This window comes from Heterocephalus glaber, unplaced genomic scaffold (assembly GCF_053883595.1).
Source record: "Heterocephalus glaber isolate CG9 unplaced genomic scaffold, H.glaber_assembly_v1.0 deba00001729, whole genome shotgun sequence".
NCBI classification, from domain to species: Eukaryota; Metazoa; Chordata; class Mammalia; order Rodentia; family Bathyergidae; genus Heterocephalus; species Heterocephalus glaber.
In genome coordinates, this window is record NW_028258440.1 from 585,344 (window position 1) to 613,219 (window position 27,876).

Here is a 27,876-nt window from a genome sequence, read left to right on the forward strand (position 1 = left end):
TCCTTAACTGGGTGTCAACTACCTGCAATTTCCAGAGAAGCTCTTTTGGCTTACAAATACATAACCTTAATACCTACCTCTCATAGTCTAGGTGAAAAATCAAGGCTAATGAGAAAGAACTGTTTGTTCCTGCTTGTCCAGTTCTAGGAATCTGAACACCTGTAGGAAGCAAACAGAACTCCAGTTTTGGGGCTAGGGGTATAGCTCAGTGGTAGATTATGTACTTATGCAGGAGGCCCCTGGATCTTCTTTTTGGCAACACCAAATTTTTTTTTAACTCATCTAACAACTTTTCTTCCTGAGGTTTCATTACTTTTTTATTCAACTCTTTTAGCAAAAATATTACTTCACTTATTTTCTTTTCAGATCGAACTCAGGACCTTGTACTTGCCAGGTAGGTGTGGTTCTACTAAGCTACTTCCCCAGCCCTTAGTAAAAATATTGCTTAAAAATTGCAGTAAAACTCACAACAGAGAAAATATGTTCACATACTTATCAAGTGTTTCATTTTTCTGAATATCATAGAGCCTCAGGGACAGAAAAGGTCAATGAATATATTTATAATAATACATAGTATTATATTTCAATGTTTTAAGATGAACATTAAGATCTTAATGCCTCTGAAGTCAACATTACAACTGATGGTGCCATACAATTGTAACTAGAAATATTTTCTTTCTTAGCAATACAAAAAATAGTGGTAAGTCTTAGTAGTATCTTTAATTTAATGACATATGGTATTTGGCATCTTCAGGCTATTTCTCACCTAGGCATTAGATAAACAAAATCTTGTCTAGATATTCTGATTAAGAGCATGCAAACTATAATATGTGTGTATTTGTACAGAGAAAAAACGCTTTAAAATAGTAGGTATAAAAAGTGGTAGCAGAATCTGGGAAGACTTAATTCCTTTATAATTTTCTGCAATTGTATTTTTTCAAGTAATAAATCTGTATTTTATTAATTGGGAAAATAAAATTTTTATTTGGAAGAAAAAACAGATGAGTGTATTGACATTATAATGCTTCCTTATATATTCTGGGAATATTTAATACATGGAGCATTTATTTAGGATTAGTACAGTACAGATTAGGCAGCGTTTGATACACTGTTTCAAACCGGGCAAGATCAGTATGTAAAAACCATACTGACACAGGGCCAGGGATTTAGATCAGTGGTTCCGCTGCCTGCTTCGCAGGCACAAGGTCTCGAGTTTGATCCCCAGTACCAAAAAAGAAAAAAAAAGAAAAATCATACTGACATCAATGATAGTCATGCTACAATTTAAAATTTCCACTTTATGCTTTTATAAATTAAGCTGCCTGGTTTTTAATATGCATATGTGAATACTTTCCATGATAAGCTGTTGAATTATGAAATAGGTTAGAAATGTTATCTCAAATCAATAGAGAGTATCTGGATATTTCTCTTATTTCTACTGCTTAGTAATAAATCTATACAGAATTTTACATAACATATTACAGTTCCTTTTTCCTATGCAAAAATTTACATAAAAATATGCTTTACTTATGTTTCAGATTTCATGCTTTTTATTAGCTGAGGAGCATGGTTTAATAATCCTCTAAGATCTAAAACTAATGGGGAAGGGGTCGGGGATTTAGCTCAGTGGTTCCGCCGCCTGCCTTGCAAAACACAAGGTCCCGAGTTCAATCCCCAGTACCAAAAATAAATAAATAAATAATAAAACTAATGGGGAAGAAAATAAAAGTAAATAAAGGATTTAAAATGTCAAAGTGTTTCCATCACTCCAAATGCCTTTACAACTATAAAATGTTTTAAATGAAAAATATTAAATTCTTGCCCATTTTTTGCTTGTTTTTGCTTCCTAAAGAAAAAATAGTCTGAGCCAAGGATAGCACCACACATCTTTAATCCCAGGTAGGCAGGAGGGATGCCAAGTTCAAGGCCAGCCTGAGCAACTTAGTGAGACTGTCTCAAAATTTTCAAAATGGGCTAGGGATGTATCTCATTGATAGAGCGTTTGCCTAGCATGCCCTGGATTCAGTCCCCAGTACTGCAAAAAAAAAAAAAAGAAACAAGAAAGAACATTAGGCACATATGCTCAGATAGGATTCATAAGGAAACAAGATATATTTTGCATGGGGCTTGCTAAACAAGACCAAAAAGATAAATCCTATCATGGGCTGTCTAAGTACCTGCTGGGACTCTAAGCGACAATGTTAAAGGCTGTTCAGCTCTAATGCCTGCAGCTACCCTGACTAGAATTAAGTCTTAGTGCAAATTATCAACCAATGAATAAATCAGTAACTTCTGTTAAGTAAGAACCCAAGTTTTATGTTTAAGTCTTTTTTTTATGTTTAAGTCTTTAATTCAAGCAAGGCTTTGAAAAGTTAAAAGGAGCTTATAAGTAGGAATTACTGTGATGATATGTGGGCATAAAGTGTTTATTTAATGGGACAAAAAAGTGTCTATGATGATATTTAAACGGCTGCGCAATAACCCATAGGACTGACCAAAACGTAGAAAAAGCTTTCTCATGTTCCTGCTTCCAAGATAACAAAAAAGAATAAAGAAACAATGGTCATGCCAGCAGCCTATTCACTGCACAAACTGTGCCTGATGTGTGCCTAAGGACAAGGCCTTTAAGAAGTCTGTCACACAAGGACCTGAGTTCAATCCCCGGTACCAAAAAAAAAAAAAAGTCTGTCATTTAAAAGATAGTAGAAAAAAAAATAAAAGACAGTAGAGGCCACAGACATCTAGGACATTTTCCAAGGGAGTGTCAGCAATATCTATGTGTTTGCCAAGCTGTATGCAAAGCTGCATCACTGGGTGGGGGGCGCCATTCACAGTGAGGCCCAAAAAGATTGACAGCCACACTCCTGTCCAGACCTTCTGCACTGCCTCCTGACCTCCTCCGAAGCCCATGCACAGAGCTCACTCACTGAGGACTGAAGAAAAACTGTCCTCTGGAAAAAATGACAATGGTAATCAGACTCTAAAAGTGGAAAAAGCAGGCTGAAGATGTAGGTCAGTGGTAGAGCCCCTGTCTAACATGCATGGGGCCCTGGGATTAAGCCCTAGTCAAAAAAATAGGTCTAAGACTTGGGTCAAATAGATGATTCATGGAGAGAATGAAAGTTGAAAGATAAATGTTGCTAAGTGTTCTCACTCTCAATAAAAACATGAACAAAAGTGAGTTTCTACAAAGATGTATGACAACACTGATGTATGAAAGAACAAACACTGGACTTTTGATCTAATTTTTGAAGATGCTAGAAGAAATGCCTACTTTGGAAAATAGCAAGTTACAAGAAATACAAAGTAATACAACTAATAAAAATCAAACATTCACACAAAGAAATTGTGGATGATAAAATTCACAAAAAGATTACACTGGTTCTGTTTTATCACAGCGTCAATATTCCAGTGTATTTCAGATTGTGTGACACAGGCAGAGTGACTGAGAGTCAAAAGTGGCTTCTGCTTTCTGGGAAGAAATTGTTAACCTTAGAAACTAGATCTACCTCCAAATGACTTATGATTCCCACCAAGAGAGAACATCCGTTACCACTTAGTCAGAAAGGTGTCCCCCCAAGATTCAATAGCAATTCTTACAAGAAGTTTTCAAGAAATACCAATACAAAGTCAGGCGTGGTGGCATGTGCCTGTACTCCCAGCACTTGGAAGACTCACGTGGGAGGACAGCTTGGGCCCAGTAAGTAACTTGACATTAGCCTGGAAAACACCATGAGATCCCAGGCTCAAAAAATAAAATAAACAGGGCCAGGGAATTAGCTCAGTGGTTCCGGCGCCTGCCGTGCAAGCGCAAGGTCCCGAGTTCGATCCCAGGTACCAAAAAAATAAAAAATAAAAAAATAAACAAAAGCACGAAACCCTCGCCAAAACAACAACAAAAAACCTGTTAAATAAGTACATAGCCCTCTTAGGTGAATCGTTTGAAAAAGACAATATTCGCTTTAATATAAAGTGCTAATGAATATGTTAGAAAAAGCCCACTATAACTGAGTGAAATGAATGTGTAAGTAGAGCTTACAGAGCTGCAAAGAAAATATAGGCCAAACCAGAGCCACATTTTTAAAATCGTCTATCAAATATACTTACACAGTAGCTCTTGAGTCTGATAAAATCTACAGTCATAGGAATGGATTTATCACAATTTCTATTCAGTGCTTTAATGTAATCCAGCAGGTCAGCAAAGAATTTATAGCCTCCCTTGAGAACACAGAGAGCTACAATGTGATGGCCTCCCATCTCCTTCATCACGTCTCGAGCAAGCCTTTCAGTCCTACAGAAATAAAATTAGAGATTTAAAAGATAGTTCCACACATTTAAATTCGATAACAAATTATCTCTTAAGCATTAAGCATCCATTAAACACATTCCTTGTCCCCATAAAGGATATCCCACTTTCACGACGCAAAATTAAAATTCAATACTGTCAAAAATCAGGTACACTATAACATCTACCATAAATTTAACAATGCAAATAAAAACAAGATACCATTTTCAGCTATTAGACTCACCAATTCTGATTAAATGCTTTAATATACATCATTAGAAGAGACTGTAAGGAAAACAGCATTCTCATGGGAATATCAACTGATAAGACTTTTGAAAGGATAAGTTAGCAGTACCAAAATATTCAATAAATACCTTACACTTGACCTAGAATTTATCCACTTAGGTAAAGCTGAGCAAGGACCGGTTAAAATTTGTGTAAAAGGATGTTCCCCCGGTACAGTCTATGACAGCAAAATAATGGAGAGGTCTTAAGTGACCATCAATAGGGGGCTGGTTAAATCAATTAGGAATTTCCATAAATGAGATACTAAAATATATGATACTAAAAAAAAAAAAAATCCAGGTATGGTGGCACATGTCTATAATCCCAGCACTCTGGAGGCTGAGGCAGGAGGATCTCAAGTTTGAGGCCACCCTGACTACAGAGCAAGACCCTGTCTCAAAAAACGAACCACCACCGCGGGGGGCAGGCGGGGGGGGTTAGCTCAGTGGCACCGAGAATGCCTCGCAAGCACAAGATCCTGAGTTCGATCCCCAAACAAAACAAACCACCTCAAATAAATTTCAGTACTATGATTGTATATACTCATGTGTTAAAATATCAATATATGCACATTTACATATAGTATATGTGCACAGCCAGCATCTGGGAAGGAATATGTATAGAAGGCTTAGAGAACTTTTCTCATTTTATTTTATTTTTTTGCAGCACTGGGGATAAAACCCAGGGGTGCTCTACTGCTAAAGTTATATTCCCAGCCCTCTATTTTTCATTTTGAGGCAAAATCTCACTAAACTGCTCAGGCAAGACTCAAACTTATGATTCTCCTGCTTCAGTCTCCTAAGTGCTAGGATTACAGGTATGTGCTCCCATGCCTCCAGCTTCCTCTTCTTATGCATAGCCTCCATAGGTGGGATGTTTATAATGCAATACACTGGTATAATTTTACAACTTAGAAAACACAATAGCCCAACACACAAGGCAAGTGTTCAAATGCTAAAGTTTTTCACTGTAATTCAAGGGGAAATGTTCAAGCTAATGTGTTTACAATAATCAAACTCAGACCTTGCCTTCATGGGATTTCAAACTCAACCCATTACCCTGCTCAGGACAGGGAAATCCAAGATTCTGATTAGAGTTCATTCTTCCAACCTCCCTCAATGATTTCATTTTGTTCTATTCCCTACAGATTTCCACCACACCCTGCCTTATACTGGGTAATTAGTAAGGCCTCCCTCTGCTTTTATTTTTTTGTAAAGAGGACTTTTAAAAATAGAAAGCATGTATTATTTAACAAGTTGGCCTAGTTTCACATTAACCACTCAACACCTCCTGGCACTTGAAATTAATACATGACAAAAATGTTTTATACACTTCGATTGGAGATCTTACTGACCTGTCCATAATTAATCCATGAGGGATAAACACCTTTTCCAAATCTTCAACATAATGATTAGGAATACAAAATAAATCTAGGTCGTAGCCTGGTTCATCATCACTAATCTGAAAAAGAAATATAGCTGTTTCAAATTAGAGTATTATGGGGTATAAATATTTGACGAGACTTACATGATTCAGTCAACCAGAGAAATTTAGGCATGAGACATCAAGAACTATTAACTTTGGAGATACAATAAATTACAGCCACCTAGGAAAATCATATATCTTACAGAAGAATAATCAAGATTGTAGAAGTAAAATAACACGATTTGCAAGTTCCTTTAAGTCAGAAAGAGAAAAAGAAAAATTTTAAAGTGCTAAGAAAACTGTGGCAAAATGTTGATAATATTTTAAACCTAAGTGATGAGCATATGGAGATTCATTATAGCATTCTCAGCTGGGTATGGTGAAGCACACCTGTAATCCCACCTAATCAGCAGGCTGAGGCAGAAGGACTGCAAGTTGGAGGGCAGCCTGGACAACACAGCAAGACTCCATCTCAGTAAAAAATGAATACTGGGCCACAGATTTAGCTCAGTGGTTCTGCTGCCTGCCTTGCAAGCGCAAGGACCTGAGTTTGATCCCCGGTACCAAAAATAATAATAATAATATATATATATTCTACACCTGCCTTGCAAGCGCAAGGTCCTGAGTTCAATCCCTGGTACCGGAAAAAAAAAATCTAAATGAAAATCTTAAAAATAAATAGATATATAGATATTACTGTATCTCCCTTTGAGTATGCTTGAAAGTTTATTTTTAAAAATGAATACATTCTAAGAAGTTAAAATATCATACAAAATAACAACAAACAACTGCTGCACTTTATCCCCAATCCAAAAAGCCTCTCATCTTACAGTAGGAAAAAAATTACCAAAAAAGCAAAATGAAGCCAGGTGTGGTGGCACATACCTGTAATCCCAGCAATTCCAGAGGCTGGCACAACTGGGCAACATAAGGAGTCTCCATCTCAAAAATAAATTTTACAGGGGGCTAGGAGTATAGCTCAGTGGTGCAGCACTTATGAGGCCCTATGTTAAATGCTCAGTACATTAGCACTGTATTGGATGCTTAAGGAGAAACGGTTTGACTTTCGATAAGTTTAAAAAAATATGTAAGACATAGTATTATTCACAGAATTGAGTTATATTTTGAGGTTTCTACTGCTGAAAAATTTGCATTTCACATTGTCTCTTGTTCAGTCCCTAAAACTCTGTTTTGCGTTTGGATTTTGGTGGAATTTTTTGTATTGTCGGGTATTACAGTTTACATCTAGATTTTCCCCACAAAGCCTCATGCAATCAAAGGAGGGACTTCTGCTTGCTCTTCGGAGGTGGGGCCCGGTCGGAAGAGGTGGATCACTGAAAGGTGGTATCTCCCTTCGAGGCCCTTTTGACTCTCCACTTCTCCACCACCATGACATACTCAGCTTTTCCTCTATGCCCCTCCCGCCATGTTGTCCTGTTTGAAGCCATGTGACCATGGACTCTGAATATGAGCCTAAATAAACCTTTCCTCCTATAAGTTGTAGATGTTGGGTTTTGTGTCTCAGCAATGAGAAAGTAGACTAAGACAGATTTACCAGAGAAGTGAGGTCATTGGTGTGACACTACCCAATCAAGTTGTTTAGAAGACTTTGGAACAAGTTCGCAGGAGTTCAGAAAATTTTGGAAATGCTGGCTGGAGAAGCACCCCTTGAATGCAGTAAGCTGAGTGTGAAGAAGGGAGATTCTGGTCAGAAGACTATGATGCAGATAGAAATGCAGACTGCATAGGCCAGGCTCAGAAGGCTTCAGGTGGGAAGAACTCCACTGGCAGTTGGACTCTAGGTCACATGTGTTATGCTCTGGCAGAAATTTTTTCTACATTTTGTTCTCGTCCTGAGACTTTGCAAGAGAGTAAGATTAAGAGGAGTGGGCTAATTAAGATGGAGGAAGAAATTTCAAGGCAGCCTAATGCTGGGGCTGTGACATGGATACTGTTGGGGTCTCGCTCTTAGCCAGGTTTACACTGAAAATCAACAACAAAAATCCCACTTAAAAACGCTGCACTTTTGCCAGAAATAAAGCACTTGTAAAGATGGGGCAAAAGAGAGCTTGGATGCTGAAAAGATTATCATTTTTAAAATGGCTTAAGGGCATGTCAAGAATTAGCAAGGCCCTACCCTTCAAAGGCTCAAAATTATAAGATTTTGCTTTGAGAGAGAGCCCCAGGGCACCATGCTCCAGAATGGCAGCCTAGGGAATTTGTTCCCCAGGATTTGGTTCACAGTGCTTACCCATCCAGGCACTCAGAGACGCCTGCAGGCATGACTTAAAAGGGCCTGGCTACTGCTGGAGCATGCAGATCTTGGCATCACCCACATGGTACTGATTTTTTTCTTTTTTTGGTACCAGGGATGGAACTCTCGGGTCCTTGGTCCTTGCGCTTGCGAGGCAGGCAGTGGAACCACTGAGCTAAATCCCCAGCCACATGGTACTGGTTTTACAGGCATGCAGTATGTGACAGTTGTGGGATCAGGAAGACATCTATCCAGATCTTGGAAGAAGGCCTGGGAGGCCAGGTAGTGTGGCCCCGAGGGCAATGCGTAAAGCTGTGAGTGCAGTGGAGACCCCAGGAAGTTGGAGAAGCCAGGAATGTGGAAAGTCTGAGGAAAGCTGCAAGGAGTGAGCAAAGCCATCCCAAGAGAAAGCCATAAGGGCCATTAATGCAGTGTTGTAGGTGCAGGGCTGCCCAAACCCTTTGGAGTTTACATCTCACTATAACTTGGACTGGGTGCTGGAGCTAGAGTTTAATGTTTGTCCTACTGCGTTTCAGTCTTTCTCTAGATCCACTGGTTTCTATCCCCCTATTTCTTCCTTTTGCAGTGGGAATGTTTATCCTGTGCCATTGTATGCTGGGAATGTTTAATTTTCATTTTTATTTTCACAGGGGCTCACAGCTAAGAGTTTGCTTTAGGTCTCAGAGGAGACTTTGAACTTGGACTTTCGCCAATGCTCTTAGGACTTTGGCAAATTTTAGAGATGGACTAAATGTATTTTAGATAAAGGGATTTGCATGAGTCTTTTGGGAGTCAGGGGTGAGATGTTATGGTTTATATCTACATGTCCTCCAAGAACTTCATGTGCTCATACAGGAGGTGAGGTTTTTAGAAGATGGTTAGATGATGGGGTCGTACAGCTTGCTGTTAGAAGGTGGGACCTGGTTGGAAGTGGTAGGTCACTGTGGGAATGGCCTGGGACCCCCAGCTCCTCCTTGACTCTCTGGTTCTTCGCTGCTGTGGCATGAGCAGCTTCTTCTCCACTATGTCCCTCTCCCTGCCCTGGAGGTCGCTGATGATGGACTGTAAACGTGAGCCAAAATACACACCTCATCCTTCAAGTTGTGGGTGAAAAAAGTGACTAAGACATCAGGTCAGCCTCTTGTACCCTGCAGCAAGCAGAATTCAATATTGATAGTTTTAAAACATTTTACTTTTATAAGAGAAAATATATTTTGGGGGAAAAATATTATGCCAGCTCTTTTAAGATTAAGTTCTAATATACCTGCTAAACATTTACTTCGTGTTTATATGAGAACATATTTACTACTCAAAAAATGGAAATGAGACATTTGTGTTATGTACAGAAATATTCTAAGAATATTTACCAAGGAAATACTGTCTTTTTACATTTTATAAACTGAAATTTAGTTCAAATTTTGGGAAAAGAAGACCTTGTTTAGTTTTATAAGATAATACAATAAAATTCACATTGTGCTTATCAGAAAATATTTGCTATAACCTGACGGGAATGAAAGTGTACTATTTCATAACGCTTTAAAATCAAGAAGATCCAGAGTACCAAAATGACTTCCCTGAAGCTGACTCATTCCTTCCTCCCAATTACTCATAGCTTCTGCCACAATTATATCGTCCCTTGACTCCTGATTCTGCTTCTACCACAATACATTTATAATCTGTACCAAAATCTAATTTGACAAGCCTGCAAAAATGTGAATTATCAAATGCAGTTACACAGGCATTAAAGTTAAACCTAGAATCTAAGGTTACCCAGTGTCTTAGTTACTTTTTTCATTGGTGAGATAAAATACCTAACACCCGAAGTTAAAAGAGGAAAGGTTTATTTCGGCTGACAGTTTGTTGAGGTTTCAGTCCATAATCAGCTGGCTCCAAGGCAGGGTGGCATGGCAGAGGAAAAATAGTTCATGGCAGGCAGAATGCAACAAGCAACAACAGCAGCCCTCTTTCTGTTCCTTATATTATATCCAGGCTACATGCCCGCCCTTAGGCCAGGTTGCTCTCACACCCAGGGTGGGCCTTTCCATTATCCACACTCAGAACTACGCCAACCCAATCAGTGGACTAATTTAATAATCATACCCCCTCAATCCCAGCATCACACACTCTAGATCCGGCCACCTCTGAAAAAGCCCCACCTATGACCACATGAGGCTTTAGGAGAACATCTAGACACTAGCCATAAGACCCAGTAACCTGTCTTAAAACAAACCAAATCAAAACAAAAAAGAGTAATTTTGGTCTGCACTATAGACTACTATCAGTTTAAACCCTGTTCATAACAATGACACGCTACTGGGCAAAAAATTTTTTAAAAGCACCATTTTACTAATTCTGTAAAAATCACTAGCAGGTGGCTTGAGGTATAGCTTATTGGTAGAGCATGTGCTTAGCATGTGCAAAGCTCTGGGTTTGATCAAATCTTACACAGATACTTTTCTACTTTTCTACTTGGGGTGGGTAGTTTCGAGACAGTTTTAATACATAGCCTAGCCTGGCCTCAAACTTGTGATCTTCCTGCTCAGCCTCCCAAATGCTGGAATTACATGTGTGCATCACAACGCTTGGCTACTTTTCTAACTTTTGTGTAGAATCAAATCAGTACTTTTTGCCATTATGTTATTGAAATAATTTTATTTTCCAACAAACCCAGCACTCTAAATTATAAAGATACATTACCTAAAATTATAGTAAGCAAGGAAATTAACCCAAGCTAATATATCCTTGCAACACAATTTACTATCTATGACTAGGATTGCTCAAGTTTCTTTGTGGTCAAAAAAACGATAATGTTCATGGGTCCAAACAAGATAAAACCGAAGTGGGGAAGTGACTCTTAAAATGAACTAGGTGAATTAAAAGATGTATTAATAACAAATAAAATACATTTGTTTTTATTCCCAGTGAATGATAACATTTCCAAGATTCTAGAATGGCCAAAAATCACTAGGTAGCATATTTTACCTTTTATAATTCATACACATTAAAATTCTCAAAAAAGAAATCAAAGTAGATAATATGCTGTCCCTTTGGGATAATCTGTACTGACTCTAAATATCATAAAACCAAAATTGTAATTTATGGAGAAAGATATTCCTAAATGGGGAAATAATTTAAGCTACTATGTTTAAGTATGTTCATCTTCAATTTTATATCAGTCTTACAAATAAATTACATATATAACTAAGGGTTCAAAATTCCTTTTAAGGATTAAAGCTACTTTAAGAATTAAAACCAGATGGGCCAGGGATTTAGCACAGTAGCACTGTGCCTGCCTCACAAGCACAAGGTCCTGAATTTGATCCCCGGTACCGAAAGAAAAAAAAAGTATTAAAACCAGAGCCAGTCCTGTAATCCTAACACTTAGGGAGGGTGAAGGAGGACTACAAGTTTGAGTTCCACCTGGGCATGTTAGCAAGATCCTGTCTCAAAATTAAAAAATTAAAAGGGCTAGGGGATATAGGTTAGTGGTAGAACACCCCTAGGTTCGATCTCCAGTGCTAAAAAAAAAAAAATTAAAATCAGATTCTTGACTATTCAACCTATGGATAAATTATTGCCCTCTTTTGGCAAGTGAGCCCATAACTATTACATGTACAAGGACATGAATTTACTCAACTCCATAATCTTTCCTTTTATTAATATGCACAGTGGAAAAATAGGCACGTTCACTAGGACAAGAAAAATTATACCTATCAATCATCAGAAGCTCAATGATGAATACAGTGGTAGTTCCACAGTAATTTGAAGTGTTTCTTTGAATTATTATCAGTAGCACATTATTTTAAATGTTAGTAATTTGGTGGCCACTGGCAGCAAAATAACAATTGAGTCTCATGTTAATATTAATGGTAGTGGCTGGCACTTTATAGTGTATAAATCTTACTGGATACACATAATATTACAGAAAGGTAGAAGAATACAAGCACACTTCTGGGATACCTTCACTATAGTGGAGAAAATGATATGGCCCATTTATTGCCCAATGAACTAAAGACAACTAAAAAAAAATTCCACAGAGCATGGGGTTGCATTCCTGCAGTCCCAGCTACTCAAGAGATGGAGGCAGGAGAATCACTTGAGTCCAGGAGTTAGGTGCCTGCATGGGTGACATAGCCAGACCTTGTCTGTCAAAAAAAAAAAGATTAAATCAAAAACATCTTTACAAATAAAAGACACTTCTCTGCTGATCTGGTTGGTCCTTTTTCCACCTACTGCAGTATCCAGATACAAATAATGGATAAAAATAATTAAGATGGATCTGTAGTATAAATAACAAGAGTACTGAGTTCACAGAAAGAAACCTCTAAACTGAACTTCTCCATTTCTTGGTGGTCCAAAAGAATAATTTCGGTGGTGACGCACACCTGTAATCTTAGCACTTGAGAGGCTGAGGCAGAAAGTTGGTGAGTTTAAGGTCAGACTGGGCTATATAGCAAGACCTTGTCTAAAAAAATTTCTGTCTTTCTGTCTGCATCTATAGAGTACTGTCAGTTTAAACCCTATTCATAACAATGACATGCTATTGGGCAAAAATAATTACACCATTTTACTAATTCTTTAAAAATCACTAGCAGGTGGCTTGAAGCATATCTCACTGGTAGAGCATATGCAAGGCTCTGGGTTTGATCCCTATCAGGCAAGCACACAGGCAGGGGAGCGTGTGAACACGTGCATGCGTGTGTGTGCACACACAACATTAGCAGAGTTAAGATTTAAGTTCAGTACATACAGTATTATATTTCTGCCACTACCAGCCTGGAGTTTAGAAGCTACATCCACATAAAGCATATCTGATGTTTAAATTACAAAAATCCATAAGAATTTTTCTGAAACAATGACAAGCAAGCAGCATGGGTTGAGTCAGGCAGATCTGGAGGCCAATTTTATCAAACTGATCTAGGGCAAATTACTTAGAGTTAGTATCTATATGTGCCTCTAGTCAAACTAGTCAGTGTGTGTCTACCTACTAGGGTATCTATTATATAACCTTAGAACATTTAATTAGATAATTTTTGCAAAACACTGCCTAAGACCTAGTATTTAATAAATATCTACTACTGTCATTCAGAGGCCCTAAGTTAGATCCCCAACACCTCAAAAAAAAAGTTTAGAAGTTAAGAGCAGAATCTGGCCCAGATAATTTAGTTTCAAATAGTAGCATTGTTAAGTGGTCCTAGGCAAGTTACTTAATCCCTCTGAGCCACACAAATAAAGATCAAATCAGTAAATATATGTAAAAGGCTCAGGAGCTGGGAGTGGTGGCACACACCTATAATCCCACCCAGTACTTGAGAGGCAGAGGAATTGCCACAAGGCCAGCCTGGGCTACTTAGTGAGTTCAAGGACACCCTGAACTACTTAGTGAGACCCTGTCCCCAAAAAAGAGAAAAGGGCCCAAAATAACTAGAGCTGGGCACGGTGGTGCACACCCTTAATCCCAGCACTGGAGGCTGAGGCAGGAGGAATGCAGCAAGTTGGAAGCCTAGTGAGTTCAAGGCCAGCCTGAACTACATAGTGAGACCCCATCTCAAAAAAAGGGAAAGAAAAGGAACTAGCACACAGTAAGCACTATTAAGTGTTATTGTTAACATGGATAATTTAGGGGAAGTAAATTTTTAAAAAGGGGCCTGGAACTTGCAAAATAAAAAACAATGAATTTGATATTAAAACAAAACTAACAGCCAATTCTAGCAATATCTAATTCACTGTATACTGGGGCAGGCATCATTAATCCAAAGCTAAAAGCATCTACCTAACTTCCTCAACTAATGAATAAAAATAACAGCCATTACTTCTGTTGAGTGCCCACTGTATATTACTGCACCACTTAATTGCATAGGCTCTGGGAAGAGGCCTAAATTTGAGTTAGAACTTTTCCTTTTTCAAATTTATTCCCTGCCCTACATGCTTGCTATTAACCCAAGTCCTGGGCAGTTAGGCATCACTGGGCAATGGCCCAGCCTCTCCTCTCAATAGCTCTGTGATTTAGAATAAGTCTGTTTATCTCTTTGAGGCTTCAGATTCCTTATTCTATAGAATGGTAATGATCATACCACTGTTAAAGGTTGTTTTGAAAACTAATTAGGACTATGTATGTAAACACAATGACTTATTATTATTCCCAATCAGGGATCATGCAAGAGTTGGCTGTGTATTCACATAGACTGTCTTACAATTCCTTCACTAACACCAGTAGCTACTACTTGAGATGTACATAAGAAAATAGGGGCCCAGAGAGGCCACACAGCTAAACAGCCCAAGGAAGTGGGATTCTGTGTCAGACTTCATTAAGGACACTGTGCACTTTACGTTAAGTCACAATGCCTTATATGAAACAGAATATTTTCTTTCTTAGGGATCAAGTGACTACTTACTCATTCAACAAACCATTACTGAAAACTTCCTGCCTGGCTTGAGGGCCCAAGCCTGTAGTCCCAATTACTCACAAAGCTGAGGTGGGAGGGTGGCTTGTGCTCATGAGTTTGAGACCATTCTGGGCAACAACAATGGGACCTCACCTCGTATCAGAAAACTAACTAAATAAAATAGAAGAAAACTTCCCACTAGCCAGGCACTGTGCCATGTGCTGGCGTTACAAATGGTAACTCCTACCCTTGTAAAGTTTGTTTAGGGGCTGGGGTTTTACCTCAGTGGTAGAGCATTTGCTTAGAGTGAATAAGGTCTTGGGCTCCCAGCACAGCAAAAAATATTCATTTGTTAAAGTGAAAGAGACGATCCACAGGTAACCAGACAGTTGCTAAGTCAACAAAGACAACCACCATAATAACGCAGACTAGGGCATTTAGCCTGGGGAAGGGGATGAGGGAGACTTTGGCTATTTTAGCAAGGAAGAGTAGAAGGGTGGGAGGGAGAGGCAATGGCTTGGCTAATTCAAGAAAAGCAAAATCAAGGAGGGTGGAGGCAAAGTATCAGGGGTTGATTGTGGCAAGAATGTCCGGGGAAAGGTCCTGATTCGCATTTTTAAAAATCCCCTGCAGCAATCAAAGTGCACAGAATTCAGGCTCAAGCATTATCTGAATTCAAGGCCTGCTACTTGAGGGCGATGGGAAAATGTCCTGTCTTTTGATTAGTTTCTTCGCCTGCAAGGTAGGGATGGTTACTGCTACCGAGGTGGTTGTGGGCATCCAATGCGCCAATGCGCATTCCCACAAATATGAATTATAGCATCTGCAGAACTAAGTGCAAAGCCCAGTCCCCCGCGTGCCCTCCCGTGCGGTCGTTTTCGGGGCCGAGGGCCCCGCGTGGGGTACCCCGACGGCGCCCTGCCATTTCCGAACTTCCAGGGAAAGGCGGCTTCCGAGGAAGCTCCCATGCCCTCGCCTCGCCCGGTCGCCGCCAGGCAGCCCACAGCTTCTCCCCGCCCCGCGGCACGCTGGCGAGCGGCACATGTCAACCTAAGCGCCATTTCCACCGTCTCTGCCCACACGCAGCCCTCTCCTCCTGAGCCGTCCCGAGGACAGACCCATCCCGAACCCCGCCATTGCGTCCTCCAGGCCGCCCTCGCGTGACGTAGGACAAAACTTGGGAACCCGTGACCACCCCCGTCCTCCGGGGTTCCCCGGGCCACCGTGACCACTGCGGACCCCACGCTTCAGGACCGGGCCGCTGCCTTGCCGCGCAGGCCGGGGCCGGGCCGGACTGGGCACGGAGCCAAACTGCTCACCACGACGCTGGGGCTTCGAGCCGCCATAACGGAGCCGGCTGGCGCGCGGGCTGGTGGCAGTCTGCGGAGAAGGAAGCCGGCGGAGGCTACCAGAGCCGACGGAGGCTCTAACACTCGCGCAGCCTCGCGCTTCTGGTGAGCATGCCCCGCCCCGCCCCGCCCACGCCGGCGCCCTCGCCCCGCCCACGCCGGCGCCCGCGCGCTCTCCTTGACTGCAGCCGCCTCCCAGCTCCAGAGGTGGCTGTGGGAATTTTCCTTCGGAAGAGGGGGAAGCTTCCCATTGCAGCCTCTATACCTGTTTACCCTGTCCTCCTGTCCAGATTCCCAAACCTACCTTCACCTGGATTTTTCCTGGGATCCTAAACTAGGAGCTGGTTCTTCAGGTTCCAGTCACCATGAGGCTCCGGGAGCCAGGCATCCCCTTCTCAGGACCTTGCACTACATTGTGGCTTCTATTTTCCCCGACTCGAGGCCCAGGACTTTCCAAAATCCTTACCTGGTTGTAAGAATTGAGACCTAGAACTCTAGAGGCAGCCGGATCAGGGTACAAATCCGAGAGGAGCAAATAAAATGAATGGGAAATGTTGCTATTACTGATCTTTATTTTTGCCTTCCCAAATTCCTATATGAGATTGGGCCACAAATCTGCCGCTACTTACTTTCAAACAGTTGTTTCTCGCGGCGCCATTCCCACTGTTCTCATCCGTATAGCTCCAGCACCTTTCGGTCAGTGGCTTCCCACTTACTAAGGATTCTGAGGGAGACGTGCTGTAGATTGGAGAAACTGGTCAGGTTGTTGCACTCCTCTGAACTTCAGTCTCTTCCAGCTAGGCGCTGTGGTGCATGTCTGTAGTTCCAGCTGCTTGGGAGACTAAGGGCCTGAGAATCACTTGAGACCAGCAGTTCAGGGCCAGTATGGGCAATGAGAATGAGTCCCGCTGCGAAAGGTTAGTATGAGGACTGTAAAAAATGATTTATGTAAAGCACCTGCGATGGTACATGCCACATAGTAGGTGCTCAAGAAACACTAGCTATTATAATTTCAGTGTGTATGAATGTGTGAACTCCATACTTTCCTAGTTTTTATGCCTTCTCTGTTATGAAGCGGCAACAGGCTACAATGGAAAAGATACATACGGGTTTTAAATGGAGAAAGATCTGAATTCAAATCCTGAGTTTACCAGTAGCACTGTGATTTGAGGCAAGATCCTTGAACTTTCTATGCTTCAGTTTTCTCATGTAACAGGTGAAGATGTACCGTCATCACAGGGCATGGTGCGGATCAAACAAAAGAATGTATGCAAAATGTTTTCTAAAACACTTGGTTTGATACATGATCATATCAATGTCATGTGCTTCATATGTTTTGCCTTCATCAGTTCTTCACTATTTATCCCTCTAGCCTCTAAGACTTCTTACCCATTTTCCTCTTGATGGACATTTGGGCAGCTTCCATGGAGCTTTGGGCTGTAATGAACACTTTTAATATATGTTTTGGTAAATACATGCATGTATTCCTACTTGGAATAGACGTTGAACTTCATATTAGCATATTTTCATTACTTATCCACTTAATAAACAATGTATTCTATCTGGAAGTTCATTCTGAAAACTTCAGGTTATATATTTAATCTCTGACACATGGAGATTCAGCAATCCACATCTGTTCATAAATTAGGTACTCAACAATTCAGAATCCTTCCAGATTGCTTCCGGCTTGCCTTTCCTTCCTCTAAATCTTGTAGAATTAGATAATCATGTATTATAATAGTAGATTCAACATAAACAGTGATAATCAGGTGACTGGCAACCAGGCGATTATAACCAGATGATTTGTACTGACAAAGAACCAGTATTATCACTGCAGCCATGTCATTCTATGTGACAACTTGGAGTTTTTTTGTGTGTGCTTAAATTGGAAAGCAGTCAACAGAGTGCAATTTCAAGATGTAATGCTTTTTTTTGCTAAGTGAAAATGTGAGTCATAAATGAAATGTTTTACTGAAAATCAGACATTACATTTAAAATCGAAATGCATACTTTAAAAAATTTGTTTTCAAACAAAATATGAAATGAAGAAAATGATTAGTAATTTTTTCATGATTCTACAGATAATATTTTGTCACATTTTGTTAAAAAATGATCTACTCTGAGATTTGGGATGTAAGTTAGTGGTAGAGCACTTGCCTAGCATGTGCAAGGCACTGGGTTTGACACTCAGCAAAACTAAAAAAGAAAAAAAGATCTCCATTTCTCCCTTCCCAGAAACAATTTTGTAACCTATTTGTTTGAACACAATTATGAATAATTTTTGCACCACAATCAATTCAACTATGTTTCTGCTTCACAAGTTTCTTGATTTATTAAGAATCATGTTTTTACCATGCTTCTGTGCTCCTCCAGAATTTGTACTCTTATGAAAAAAATATCACCGCAAAAACACCCTACATGCTGAATTTTAAAACTGAATTGACAATAGCTTTCTCAATGTCAGGGGTTTTACTTTCACCAGAATAAATTTCTATAGCATTGATGCCGTGAATTGAGTAGAAAATCGAACTATTATTGGAACTAACCGATGTAATGATTAATTTTGTGTGTCAGCTTGGCTGACCACTGGTGATGCCTAGATAGTGGGTCAAACATTATTCTAGATGTTTCTGGGAAGGTGTGTTTTTGGATGAGATTAACATTTAAATCAGTGGGCTTTGAGTAAAGCAGATTACCCTCCAGAATGTGGTTGGGTGTCATCAGCTGGTAGTCTTAATAGAACAAAGACTGACCTTCCATGATTTAGAAGAAATTCTGCCAGCAGACTGTTTTTGGACTGGAACTTCCACTCCTCCCTAAGTCTCCAGTCTGCCTGGCTACTCCATCCAGTTTTGGACTCACCCAGCTTCTACAATTATGTAAGCCAAATTTTAAAATCAGTTTCTCCCTCTCTCTCTCTCTCTCTCTGTCTCTCTCTCTCTCTCTCTCTCTCTCTCTCTCTCTCTCTCTCTCTCTCTCTCTCTCTCTCTCTCTCTCTCTCGATATATCTATATCTATCTATAGATAGATATAGATATATGACACATTCTGGTGGTTCAGCTTCTATGGCAAGCCTTGATTAATAGAACTGACTTTCTAACTGGTACATCTAAGAGTATCAATTTGTAAGGGGGCACCTCTTAACTATTTGTGAAGTTCGGCTAATAGAACTACACATTAAAAGTATTGCTTTGGGCTAGGGATTTAGCTCAGTGGTTTTGCCACCTGCTGCGCAAGCGCAAGGACCAGAGTTCGATCCCCAGTACCAAAAAAAAAAAAAGGATTGCTTCATTTTTTTTTGTCATGTGCAAGGAAGTTTGAAATGGAAAATGAGCAAATGAATTTTTGAGAAAGTCATTTGATCTAAACAAAAATGACTCACAGAACAATATGTTATTATCCTCTTTGCAGCAGCATCTCCTTAAATCATCATCTTTGGGCATGGTCATCTAAAAATAACTACAAACCTTGGAAGTAGATGCTGTTTACTCTTTACTCAGAAGATTTATGTTTTCCGGTTTTCATGTAGTCAGTATCAGCACTATGCCCTGAGAATGGATGATAAATGTTGACAAATGTTTCATGCACATTACACGTTCATCAATTTTGAGAAACAAATTTGGTGGTTAATTTTTCATTAATTATGCACTTTATGAACTCATGTGGAAAGAGCTGACTGCAATATTTCAAAAAATACTACCAAATAAGGGCTTGTGGATTTGCACCATGTAATGGCTGATATAACCATTGAAATGAAGGCATTCAGACTACCAGCTATATGTTCTATGGCAGGATTCCTCCACATTTATTTCCTGAATATATTTACATACATGTATAGATTGAAATTCCTGCATCCACTGGCCTACTTGCTGGTGGCCTAGCAGCTTCCTTTATCTTGCAGGCTTTGGCATGTGTACAGTTGGCTGGTACAGCAGGTCTTCAGCAAGGGACACAATGGACAATACTCTGTCTCTCTGCTGGTACTGAAATGAGTTGCTTGTTCCCAACCCTTGCAGTTCTGAGTGCCCTTGTTCTGTTATCAGTGAACATTCTGCTTCTGTCCTTGAGAGGGAGGTATTTTATATTGTATTTGGGAAAGGTTAGAAGGGAGAAGGGTTATCACTGGTTATTTCTGTTTAATCCCATGTTAAAGTGTGAACTTCGTCCTCTGTGTATGTATCTCACAAGCTAGCAGATGAAACCAAGGCAGAAACTGGAATTTCAAACTTGCAGTCCACTACATCCATCCTAGCTTATTTCAAGGCAACTATTAATACTTAAACTTTATTAGAAAATGAAAAATCTGGGTCAGATGCTACTAAGTTGGAGAAAATGCTGGGGAAAAAACATAGAAGCTGAGACTTTCCCAGGCAAACTGGGATGTAGTACTCGGACACTGGTATAAGGCTGAGCTGGAGGATGCTTTCCAGTGCTATGCATGGCAGCAGCTTTTAAACTGGAGGACCCCAATTTCTGATTGCAACTTGCTTCCTCTCCATTTCTTTCTGGCCACCCTAATTGTGCTTTGGACTCAGAAAACCTCCAGATCTCTGGTCTACTACTCTGCTCCCGACTTCCCTTACTGCCCAGTTCCATCACCTGACTCTTTCTACCATCCTAGAAGTCCTTTGTAGCCTTCCTGGTTCTGCTCTGCCAAGATGCCTAAGCTACACTCTGGATTAACTCCACAGCCTGTTTTGTCTATTGGGCTGCAGTAGTGCTGCTGGGGAAAATCCCACAACTATGGAGAGTGGTATTTCTACACATTCGTGGTCTTCAATCTTAACTGAGCCCTCAAAATCCTCTACAATCCATTGAGTCCTAGGTTGGCTTCCTCTCTTATTCCCCTCGGTAAAGTTCAGAACAATGCTGCTCATTCAGCCTCCAGTATCAGCATTCTACAGACAGGTTCAACAAATGAATTTATGAAGAGATTGAAGGACTCAGCATGGACCACATCAATTCCTTCCATCCCTGTCTACACTGCTTCAATCCCCCTTTTGTCTGGGCACAGAGGCGAGAAGCCCTTCTTCTGGCCCGTGGATCTGTGTCCTCTATTTCTGGACTAGGAGCCAATCCAGAAGCATATGTAGTGTTTCTTTGTCAAATCTCCTTAGTCTCCATTGTTCTGGAAGAGTTCTTCATCTCAGTCTTTGCCTGTCATGACTTGACATTTTTGAAGGGCACTGGCCAGTTATTTGGTACAACTCCTCCTATTTTGAGATTGTCTGATGCTACCAGTGACTAAATTTATAAAATCCCCCCCCCACACACACATTCTTTTTTTGGTTTTTTGAGACAGGGTCTCACCATGCAGTCCAGGCTGGCCTTGAACTCACTATGTAGCCCTCATTGGCCTCGAATTCATGGGGATCCTCCTGCCTCAGCCTCCCCAGTGCTGGGATTATAGGCATGTGCCACCACACCTGGCTGAATTTCCATTTTGGGTCAGAAACGCAATAGTAGAAATAATGTGTCATGACAGTGCTACATACTGGGAAGTATATGTCTAGAAGGAGAAGTACTTGTTGCTTGCATTAAAGTTAATAGTCTGAAAAGTAAAACAGAAAGTGGTGGCAGCTGGGCTGGGGATAAAAATCTAGGGCCTGACACATGCTAGGTGAATGCTTTACCACTGAGATACATGCCCAGCCCTATAAAAAGCTCCTTTTGATCATAGCTGAGTTTATGTTCACAATGACTTTAGGCAGGGCCTCTAGATAACCTTGGGATGGGGCCAGTCACCAGAAAGACCAAGTGATTTGAGAGTTGGAACTTGCAGCCCCCCACACCAACACAGGTCAAGCTCTATAAAAATTCTTGAACAGTAAAATTTGATGAGCTCCTGGGTTGCTGAACACATGGAGATGCTGTGAAGGCAGTGCATCCAGAGACGGCATGAAAGCTCCGTGCCCTCTCCATACCTTGCCCTGCACATCTCTTCCATCTGGCTGTATATCTGCATCATTTGTAATATCCTTTATAATAAACTGGTGAACATAAATGGTTTCCTGAATTTTTTGAGCTGTCTTAGCAATTTTAAAATTTTTATTAGTGCATGTTTGCAGTACACATTGATTTTATTCATCATAGGGTGTTGGTACATGTAGATAACACATCTGAATTCTTTTTCATCCCCTTTCCTTCTTCTCCCTCTCTTCCCTTCCCTCCGTCTCTTGTTCAGTCTCCTTCCCTTTTGCAAAAGATCTCCCTGTTGCTTATTATCTATCTTTTATTTTGCTATTTTATTTATGTATACTTTGAGTTTCTCATATAAGAGAAATCGTGCAATATTTAAGCTTGTCTGATTTATTTCACTTAACATTGTGGTCTCAAGGTGCATCCATTTTCCTACAAATGATTCAAATGGAGTAGTACTCCATTGTGTACAAATATCACATTTTCTTTATCGATTCATTTGTTGATGGACATATAGGCCACTTTCAATATTTACCTATGATTCTTTTTTTTTTCTTTTCCAATTTTTTTTTTTTTTTTTTTGGTACCGGGGATCAAACTCAGGACCTTGCACTTTTGAGGCAGGCGCCAGAACCACTGCGCTAAATCCCCAGCTATTTAGCTATGATTGTGCTGCTATAAACATGGGTATGCATGGATCGCTGTAATATGATATCTTTAATTCTTTCAGAAAGATACCTAGGAGAATAGCTGGGTTGAATGGAATTTCCAGTTTTGGTTTTTGGAGAAATCTTAGAAAATTCATTGAAACCAAAGAGAGGGCTGTGGGATGCCCCTCCCCCATTTATAGCTAGTCTGTCAAAAATGCAAGTTACAACCTGGAAGTTGCAATTGGCATTGCAAGTGGGCCAGGGCAGTCTTGTGGGACTAAGCCCTTACTCTGTCTGATGCTATCTGCAGTTACAGGACATCCAGCTGGTGTCGGCTGTAGAAGCTCTTGCCACACATCCAGTCACAGAAGTGTTCTGTGCTGCATTGAGAGTAGGGAGTAAGATCAACGGGTCTTTTTTATTTCTTTAACATCTTACACTCAGATCATTTTTACAGCTCTCCTAGATGATTGCTTGCACCAAAGGCTTGCTCCCTCATCTCATGACCCACAATGTGGCATCAAAAGCAAAAAAGGAGAATTAGGTATGGGGTGGGGGATAGGTAGGGGTATATATGAAACAGGATGGGAAGTTGGCACACAACTGTTAAGACTGGGTACCATGTTCACGGTAATAACTTTCTGCAAGGCATTTGGTAGTATGAATCAATGGGCTTTTAGAAATGCACTGTGACCGGCAGCCCTCTTGGGTAGGAGTTATGGCTAAACATCATCCAGATTTGATCTTTTGCCGCAAGCAGGCTGGTGTTGCCATTGGAAGACTGTGTGAAAAATGTGTAATCTGTGACTCCTATGTGCGTCCCTGCACCCTGGTGCAAATATGTGATGAGTGTAATTATGGCTCTTACCAGGGGCGCTGTGTGATCTGTGGAGGCCTGGGAGTCTCTGATGCCTATTATTGTAAGGAGTGCACCATCCAGGAGGACAGAGACGGGTGCCCAAAGATTGTCAACTTGGGGAGCTCCAAGACAGACCTCTTCTATGAATGCAAAAAGCATGGATTCGAGAAGTGATTGGGAGGTGGCCTCTGCCTCCGCCATCAAGCTGCTGCAGCTGCCAGAAAAGACACCCACAACCACCAGCAGAGAGAGCTGGGCCCAGTGCCTCACTGTACCCACTCGCTAGCGTGCTGCAGGCTCACCCCCTTTCCCTCCCCTCCCTGCAGTGTGGGCTTGGGGTGGGCTTGGAAGAGGATTCTTCACAGAGCACCCTGGCCGACTACCCAGGAAAAACTGATAGGTTAGTTCATGGTTTTTCTTAACTCTTGAGAAGCAAGGCTCTGTTCTCGACATTGATGTGTTCTCTACTCCAAGAGCTGCTTAGCAGAAGTCCCTTTCATGTGACAGGGTGCCTACTGTGAAGCTGTCCCCCCACCCAGAACCCAGCATGTCGCTGTAATGGCAGTTGTCCTCGATAACCCTTTGGGGTGTGGCAGGGAGCAATCAGAACAGTAAATGTGATGCAAGCATTTAATCCTGTAACACCAGGTGGTGTGGGTTTCAGGTTATTTTTCTTCTTCTGAGACACTGGAAACCCTTTCTGTTGCTATTGTATTAATAAAGTTGGTGTTTATTTTCTGGTTTTTAAAAAAATGCACTTTGACTTAAGAACTTTTCTTTTCTTTTTTTTTTTTTGCGGTACCAGGGATCGAACTCAGGACCTTGCGCTTGCCAGGCAGGCGCAGCGCCACTGAGCTAAATCCCCAGCTGTAAGAACTTTTTTCCAGGAATTTATTTTAAGGAAGCAGTCACTCGAGGAGGAAGTACTATGTACAATAATTGTCAGCTCAGCAATATTTTTAGACATTTATTACACAAGCATCCTGTAAGGAAAAAAACTGTGGAGTCAGCCCAGGGGTGTGCATCTAGCCCCAGCTACTTGGGAGGACGGAGGAGGATCACTTGAGTCCAGGAGTTTGGGACCAGTCTGGGCAACACAGCAAGACCCCTGTCTATTAATGAAAAGAGAAAAGAAGTGTTACTTCAACAAAATGGAAGAGGGATCTAAGACAGATGAGGACAGGAGATACAAACAAAACAAAACAACAGTGACAGCTGAAGGATGAAATCAGCCCAGATCAGTTTCCTCTATTTTGGGTACACCGCAGTGGAAAAGGTGGGGAGCCATCCTGAGGATTGGGATGGAGAAAGTTCTCTCTAGCCCATCTGACCCCCAAACAGCTTGTCCTCTTACTTCTCGGCTCTTTAGTTTTGTTTTTTGAGACAGGATCTTGCTAGGTTATCCTCGCCGGCCTCAAACTCACAATCCTCCAACTTTAACCTCTTCCAGCCAGGAGAGGTGCCATATGCCTGTAACTACAGCACCTAGGAGGCTGAGGCAGGAGGATCACCATAGGTTCAAGGCCAGCCTGGGCAGATAGTGAGTTCCAAGTCAGCTTGGACTACATAGGGAGATCCTGTTTCAAAACAGAACACCCTGAATAAACAAACCAAACAACAACCACCCCTTAACCTCTTTAGTAGCTGAGATTAGAGTGTGCCACTGTGGCCAGCCAGATATGATTCTTGAGTTAAATATCCTGATGGCCTCTGCAGATTTATTTATTTTTTTTGGTACCAGGGATCGAAATCAGGACCTTGCGCTTGAGAGGCAGGCAGTGGCACCACTGAGCTAAATCCGCAGCCTGCAGATTTACTCTTGTTCCTTGAGTTTACTGACCCTACAAAATAGTCTTTTGTTCCTAAACAATTTTAGTAGGTGTTTTCTAAGAACAAGGATATTCTTTTTTTTCCCCTTTGCAGTGCTGGGGACAGGACAAAGGGCCTCATGCATGCTAGGTAAGCACCCTGAGCACGGAGCTCTATAGTGGGCCCAAAGATATTCTCTTACGCAACTACAGGCCAGTGACTAGAATCAGGAAGTTAACATTTACACAATATTATCTATATTTATATTTAGCAAAAAGTCCTAAAAATATCCTTCATAGCAAAAAGAATTTTTTTCCTAAATCAGGATCCAACGAAGAATTGAACATTACTTTTATTTTCTGTGGTACTAGGAATTGAACCCAGAACCTTCACACTGAGCTACATCCCTAGCCTTATTTTTTGAGACAGGATCTTGCGAAGTTGTTAAGTTTCTTAGCCTAGGCTTGAACTTGCAGTCTTGCCTCAGCCTCCCAGAGTTCTAGGATTACAGGAGTATGCCACCATGCCTGGCTTTGAGTCTTGCTTTATGTTGTTATGCCTCTTTTGCTTTTTTTTTTTTTTTGGTACCAGGGATCAAACTCGGGACCTTGCGCTTGCAAGGCAGGCGCCGGAACCACTGAGCTATATCCCCGGCCCGCTAAATCTTTTTTTTTTTTTGTCTTTTGCTTGCCATTTTAATCATTTGTGTCATGTCTCTGTAGTCAGTTTAAATCTGGAATGTTTTCTCAGCCTTTCTTTGTTTTTCAAGACTTTTTTCCTGAGATCAGGCACGTCATTGTGTAGATTATCCTTCAATTTTGGGGTCTCTGCTGTTGCTCTGTGATTAAATATCAGCACTATTTGCAACAGCAAAATAGCAACAACAAAACCTGGCAACTATTTACCTGTCCAATGATAAGGAAATGGCTAACTGAACTATGAGACATCCACAGAATGGACAATTATGCAGCCATAAGAATGACACTGACCTGGAAAGATACATCTAATCTTTCAGTGAATAAAAGATTACAACTTAGGAGGTAGAAGAGCCTATTTTTGTAAAAATAATATGTATAGCAATATATGAAAGTGTGATACAAAATATGGTGAATGTTTAAATAAAAAATTATAGTAAGAGACACATTGCCATTAATACCAACAGCTAGAACTTGCAAGGAGGTGACTTTTGTTTGTTTCTTGAGACAAGGTAGCACTGGTCTTGGCACTATGTGGTCCAGGCTGGCCTGTAACTTGCAGTGACCCTCCTGCCTCAGCCTCCAGAGTGCTAGGATTATAGACATGTGCTACCATGCCCGGCTGCAATTTTTTCAACAATAGAATTGACCACAGTAAAAGGGGCCAGGCTCTCTGAACCTTGCATGCTGGAGAAAGACATCATGTAAGTATGCAGCAGAAGGGTTCCAGCAGAAAGGCAGTACCGTTTTCACCTGTCTGCTGCTCGACTGGATTTGTGGGTGGAATGTTCAATTCCCCAGCTTTTGATCTCAGCCCTGCTCATCTGGTGATTCTCATAGGTTCTATAAGTAGGTGTGTGTTTTATCCTTCTTTTTTTTTGGTACTGGAGATCGAACTCGGGACCTTGTGCTTGTGAGGCAGGCACTGGAACCACTGAGCCAAATCCCCAGCCCTCTTTCTTTTGATTAGATAAGAATAACATGTATACATGTACATAAATACACTTTGCTTTCCCATGCACTTCAAGCTTTTACCTTGTATTTTTCATAAGCAAGTTGGTCAATCAACTCCATTACTTCTGGACATAATGGCTTCAACTTTCTCTCTCTCTCAATTCTTTCACTCCATTGCCTTCCAGGTTCCCACAGTTCACCTTACATCTGAGGGTCTTTCTTTTGGCAAGAAATACCGGATGTGAGGTCCGTTCCTATTAAATCTCTGCTAGTAGGTAAGGTAAGTAGTCCATATAGAACCCCAGGTGACAGAAGGACTTTTCAATATTGGTCCCATCATGTAATGTGTTACTCCTTCTCTTGGGTCACAGGCAAAAGCAGATTTGCAGATCAAAGGACAGCTCTTGCACTGTCAAGGACAACAAAGAGTCAAGAAGTAACTTAAGAACAAGAAAAGGCTCACTTGTTTTGGCAATACCAGGGTAGTCGTGGTGAATTTCACCAGAACACTTTAAGGGTAGTTGAGAAATACACGTGGTTGGACAGAAGGAGGCACAGTGGGCCGAGGAACAAGTAATAAAAACATGGAAGTGGAAATGTCAAGTGCACACTAGGCTTTAAGAAAATGAGATAGATGAGAGAATGAGGTAAAACCTGGAACTGGGAACACAGGTACAAGGGACAGTATTGAGGGAGGGGGGAGTCTCAAGTCTGTGTCCCTTCCTCGAATCCTCCTAAGTTTAGGAGTGAAGTACTATCTTTAGCTGCATTTTATAGGTAATAGAGGTGGAGGCAAGCAATAAATCAACCAAGCTTACATGCAGTTTGAACCCAGACTACCAAACTCTGGAGTTTACATGCTTATGTTTGCAGCAGATTCTAAGTACAATGGGAAAGATAAGGAAGTAAAGGACTGAAGATTGACAGAAGCTGAGACTAACTGGTAGCATCAGTTTGCATAGTTATGACTTTCTTTAGCAAGTCTTCTTCCCCAGATGTAAACAGG

The 27,876-nt window shown here is 40.9% G+C and overlaps 2 protein-coding genes and 1 pseudogene across 4 annotated transcripts in view; 1 reads left to right on the forward strand and 2 right to left on the reverse strand.

Annotated features, from left to right (window-relative positions):
- Hprt1 (hypoxanthine phosphoribosyltransferase 1) overlaps positions 1–16,094 on the reverse strand; it is a 35,893-nt gene extending 19,799 nt beyond the window's left edge. Inside the window, exons 1-4 of one of the 2 annotated variants that reach the window (XM_021240527.2) lie at positions 15,955–16,081; positions 9,338–9,397; positions 5,925–6,031; positions 4,108–4,291 (exon numbers count right to left, since the gene is read on the reverse strand). In XM_021240527.2, coding sequence (XP_021096186.1) covers positions 4,108–4,291; positions 5,925–5,932 — 192 coding nt within the window. In that variant the 5' untranslated portion in view covers positions 5,933–6,031; positions 9,338–9,397; positions 15,955–16,081. Of the gene's footprint in view, positions 1–4,107; positions 4,292–5,924; positions 6,032–9,337; positions 9,398–15,954 lie in introns of both variants that reach the window. The other variant, NM_001310288.1, reaches the window with a different exon arrangement.
- Positions 16,095–22,439: 6,345 nt separating this feature from the next.
- Positions 22,440–24,328, forward strand: LOC101713763 (PHD finger-like domain-containing protein 5A pseudogene; annotated as a pseudogene).
- Positions 24,329–24,366: 38 nt separating this feature from the next.
- Positions 24,367–27,876, reverse strand: part of Phf6 (PHD finger protein 6) — a 58,940-nt gene continuing 55,430 nt past the window's right edge. Inside the window, exons 11-12 of one of the 2 annotated variants that reach the window (XR_015446823.1) lie at positions 26,952–27,279; positions 24,367–24,524 (exon numbers count right to left, since the gene is read on the reverse strand). The gene's annotated coding sequence lies outside the window, so the exon portion shown is untranslated. The remainder of the gene's footprint in view (positions 24,525–26,951; positions 27,280–27,876) is intronic. The other variant, XM_021240557.2, reaches the window with a different exon arrangement.